Consider the following 4,884-nt stretch of genomic DNA (forward strand, 5'->3'; position numbering starts at 1 on the left):
TTTATACATGCAAATAAAGAGACCTTCTCTTTAAAAAGGATTTTATAGTGTTACATCTTGTTGCGTAGAACCTTTAGTGTAATCCTATGAAATGTAAATCATTGGATTCAGAAAGGAAAACAAAGGAAAAACAAGCTGTGAGCAAAGAAAAATCTAGTGGTAAGCAATGTGTATCCTACCTACAGATTGCAGGTATACTGGCTCTGCTAGCCAACTGCTTAGATTCATAGCAGGTTGACAGTTTCATGCTAGACAGGCACATTTTTCCTTTTAACCATATTTCTTTTCTTATTTTGCACTCCTTCCCCATATGCCACAGCAAAATTATATTCTGAGTCTCTTCCTCTCTGTGTGACATCTTCATTGCTGCTTCATTAACCAGTGCACCATCAGTGCATTTCATTATAGCCTCTCTCCTGGCTCACTGTGTTGATGCTAAAATGCAGCTACAAACTTGCTATCAAAATGCTAGTCTGTGTTTTAATCCTCCCAGTCAAAAGAGGAGGAAGTAATCTCTCTGGCAAAATGCTAAATATAACCCATATTTTATCTATTACCATTACTGGCCCCCCTGAAATGCACTGGGGAGGTATAGTTTGGGCTATGACAGATTTATTTACCTATTTGTTTGCTGTAAAATGCTGGGGGCGTACCTCCTATCTGATCCATGTATTAAGACAATTTAGACTGATTTTATGTACGTGCATTCAACTGACCTTGAAAAAGTATTGAAGTTAATGAAAGCATGCTTCAATTCCATGATTGTTAGGAAATGAAAAGGCCATGCTGTGATAGATATCCCCCTTGACATATACCTCCAGTTGTACCAGTAGGGAGGGGACATGATTTAAATACTAGCTGGTTTCCAGTGGTTTTCCTGGGTTGGGAATGCACCGAGTATATTTTTAAGAGAAAGATATAATTGCAGGTATGACAGAAGCAGAACACAGAGGAATAAAACAGAAATAAGAAAATTGATGGCCTCTTCAGAACAGTTCAAATGTTAAAAACTGTGACTGGTGTGAATTTTTAAGGGGAATGGGACTAAGGGTCCTGTCGGTCCCTTTCCATCCACCCAGTGCCCCCTGCCAATTCCAGCCCTCCCTGCTGTGCCTCATCAGAGCTCTCTACCAGTGCTGCATTTTAGACAGCTGCGAGGCTGCATCTGTTCTCTGTTTTCTACACAATTAAGGCAAAGAGAAAAAATACAAATAAGACAAATTGCTCTGACATGAAATCCTGTGAAATGCTATAGCTGAAGTTTATGATTTTGTAGGAAGCTGGTGCAAGAATTTGTCTTTTTTTAAAAAAAAAATATGATTTTGCAGAGGTTTTCTATTACTATTTTAAAATTGGTGACCCATTTTTTTCTTGTAAATACACAAATGGCTTTCTGTCTTGCACAGATCACTTTTTGCTTTGGGGAGGAAGGTGTGAGAAAGAAATGAGGAAGGAGAAACACATGTCATACTAGACGCAGACAAGGCAAATCAGTAGCTAAACTGTAAGGGACTATAAGAAAAGACTGTGAGTCTTGCATTAATTGAGGTACAGCACACAGAAAGTACAGCTATCAACGCAAGACTCATTAAAATTTTCATTATTCTATTATTTATAGTTGCGACTGAAGGTCCCAGTCAAGAGCACAGACCAATGTGTACTCATAAAAGGAGGAGGGAAATTATATTACTACTATTAGATTTATAATGACACGGACTCTGAGCATGGTCAGGCTGGCACCACCAAGACAGCACCCTGACAGTGGGCTCCAGGGGCAGCAAAAATAAATGAATGGGACTCTGATGGTGGAATACACAGTCGCTTTGCAGAGAGAACATCCAAGCAAGAGTACTTTGCTCTGAGATGAGAAATGGTTAGTACAAGCCACATACAAGCCGGAGGATGACACGGCTGTGTACCTCGGTTTTTACAGTATTTTATAACACACTCATCACTTTCAGGCATCACAACAGAAGTGGATTTCAGGATGAAGAATAATGTGAATGGCTGGGATTAAAGCGGAAAGCCAGTGTAAAAGACTGGCAAAGGAGAATTACTGAAATAACTACTTGGAAAGAAGAGGAAAATAGATGTTTGGTTTATTTTACTGAGATATGATTTAATTTCTCAAAAAAAGAGTCCCACATGATTCTGAAATCTAATTGTTTCCTTCTCAGGTGGGAATGATGGATTTTGCTTTATGTATCTCAATATATCCTTCTTTCTTCTTTCCTTCTTTCCTCTCCAGGTTACCTGTGCGAATTTAACGAATGGAGGAAAAACAGAACTTCTAAAATCAGGAAGCTCCAAATCCACACTAAAGCATATATGGACAGAAAGTAGCAAAGACTTGTCCATCAGCCGACTGCTGTCACAGACTTTTCGTGGAAAGGAAAACGATACAGATTTGGACCTGCGTTATGACGCCCCAGAAACTTACTCTGAGCAAGATCTCTGGGACTGGCTGAGGAACTCCACAGACTTGCAAGAGCCTCGGCCCAGAGCAAAGAGACGGCCCATTGTCAAGACTGGGAAATTTAAGAAAATGTTTGGCTGGGGTGATTTTCATTCCAACATCAAGACTGTGAAGCTGAATCTGTTAATAACGGGGAAAATTGTTGACCATGGCAATGGGACGTTTAGTGTTTACTTCAGGCATAACTCCACTGGTCAAGGGAATGTATCTGTGAGCCTAGTGCCCCCTACAAAAATAGTGGAATTTGACTTGGCACAACAGACAGTGATTGATGCCAAAGATTCCAAGTCCTTTAACTGTCGGATCGAGTACGAGAAGGTTGACAAGGCTACCAAGAACACGCTCTGCAACTATGACCCTTCAAAAACCTGTTATCAGGAGCAGACCCAGAGCCACGTGTCATGGCTCTGCTCCAAGCCCTTTAAAGTAATCTGTATTTACATTTCCTTTTATAGTACAGATTATAAACTAGTACAGAAGGTGTGTCCTGATTACAACTACCACAGTGACACACCCTACTTTCCATCAGGGTGAGGACCAACACGTGTCTGAGACTGAAGCCTGGGGAATAAAAGAGGTCGTGTGACGGGGCTGTAACCTCAAGGAGGAAGGCCACATCTATTGCCTGGAATGTGTCTACCTGCTGCTGCTGATGTCAAATGGCTGCAAATATGTTAGTGGAAAACAATCTAATGTAATTTTTGCCCAGTCAGCTCCATGTATCAATCTAGTTGTAAATCACTCTGGATTTGAAATAAAACCATGCACATACACAGAGACGCACACTCTTTTCAGCTCACACCTACTGAGATTCCTGTTAAGAGAGCTTTCATTGTCTGATATCTAAGGTTTCAGGATAAACTATCATCAAGCATAATGGATTAACTAGACAGAGAACGGTTTCTAACGCAGACTGTTACGGAAATCTCTTTGAAAGTCCTTTGAGTACACGCCAATCAATAACCCCCACTCATGCATTCTACTGCTTGGAGTAGCTGTACTGGTAAATAATACTGTAGGAGTAAATACTTGTTAAAATGGGACAAATGTGTGTCTAGAGTTCAGTATTCCTTATTATATGAGCACAGCAAAGCATTGTGACTTTTTTTCCAGCATACAGTAGGCACATTCGAGGTGGTGTTAGGTGGCTCTTTTTCCATGGAGCAAGCCTGTTACTAGTAAAGATGGGCAAGCATTTGGAATTTACATGTGGGGCAGACATTCTGGTTTCATGTTTCTCTGACTGTTTAAGCTCTGATTCTTTTAAACCTGGTTGAGTTTAGGCCAGCTAAGCTACTTGAAAACTCTCCAACTGATCTCTAAGGAGGAAAATGCCTGGCGGAGAACATGTAAGTTATAAGTGGCTGTCTTATCTTTATTACAAAATATTGTAACAAATTCAATATCCTAGTCTTCATTTGTATGAATGGTTTGTATTGTACATAATTTAACCGGTGTTATTTGAGCTGCTTATTAATATTAACTTGTAATTGTCTCTCTGCTTGTTATTGGTTAAAAACAATCAAGGAAATGAGGAATCCATTTTATCAATGTAGCTGTAAACTCCATTAAAAGACAGAACTATGTACAAAGCATTTATTCAGCTTAAGTATCGTTGAAAGCTATACATATACAACATTACAGTCTGTCTGTATTTAGATATTTTATTTCCAGAGGAAAAAAATGAACTGTACATAAAAATAAAAAATCTTAAAGTTGAGTTTCAATATGTACTGTGTAGATAGTAGTTTAAATGGTTCTGACGAGCGGGTAACACTCCAGGTCTGACGTGGTTTTCAACCTTTTCTCTTTGCATATGTACATATATGCACATATATTTATAAATTTGTGTGTGTGTATGTTTGTGTGTGTATATATGTATGTGTGTGTGTGTGCAAATACATGTGGACATATATGTAGAATATACAAAAATTTCTCGGGCCCTATTCTTAGTGAGCAGATCTTAATACTTAAGGGTCTTGCTAACCTGGGTGGAAGCCTCCACTCAGATAAGAAATGAGAGGAGCCAGGTTTCGTTTAAAATGATTCATGATCATTTAGAAGCGGGGAAACGTGGACCTACTCCCTGTGTACCTTGGACTGCGTTTGCCTTAATTCCTTAATTCTAGCCTCCTCTGAGGCTCTGATCTCTCCTTATGGAATGAAGAGGTCCCTTTTTATGGTAGAAGGGAATTTTTTTCCTATAAACAATAAGCTCACAGCTTTTATATGTGTGTGTGTGTATATATATATATATTTTGTGTGCGTATGTTGGCATACCCCCAGCATCCAGATAACCAGCAACTGTAACAAGTCCATACCTAAAAGAAGGCTGCCCAAAATGGAACTCAGTATTTCATCTCATATAATTCAGAATTATAATCCCTGGCAATTCTTTCTTCTCCCTT

The 4,884-nt window shown here is 39.3% G+C and overlaps 1 protein-coding gene across 1 annotated transcript; it reads left to right on the top strand.

Annotated features, from left to right (window-relative positions):
• Nucleotides 1–2,177: 2,177 nt before the first annotated feature.
• NXPH1 (neurexophilin 1) lies at nt 2,178–4,203 on the top strand (the record flags this gene model as incomplete). Its single annotated transcript, XM_009875062.1, has 1 exon — nt 2,178–4,203. A coding segment is annotated over one exon (833 nt), but the record flags the coding sequence as incomplete, so codon positions are not given.
• Between the last annotated feature and the right edge of the window lie 681 nt (nt 4,204–4,884).

This window comes from Apaloderma vittatum, unplaced genomic scaffold (assembly GCF_000703405.1).
Source record: "Apaloderma vittatum isolate BGI_N311 unplaced genomic scaffold, ASM70340v1 scaffold5308, whole genome shotgun sequence".
In the NCBI taxonomy this organism is placed as follows: domain Eukaryota; kingdom Metazoa; phylum Chordata; class Aves; order Trogoniformes; family Trogonidae; genus Apaloderma; species Apaloderma vittatum.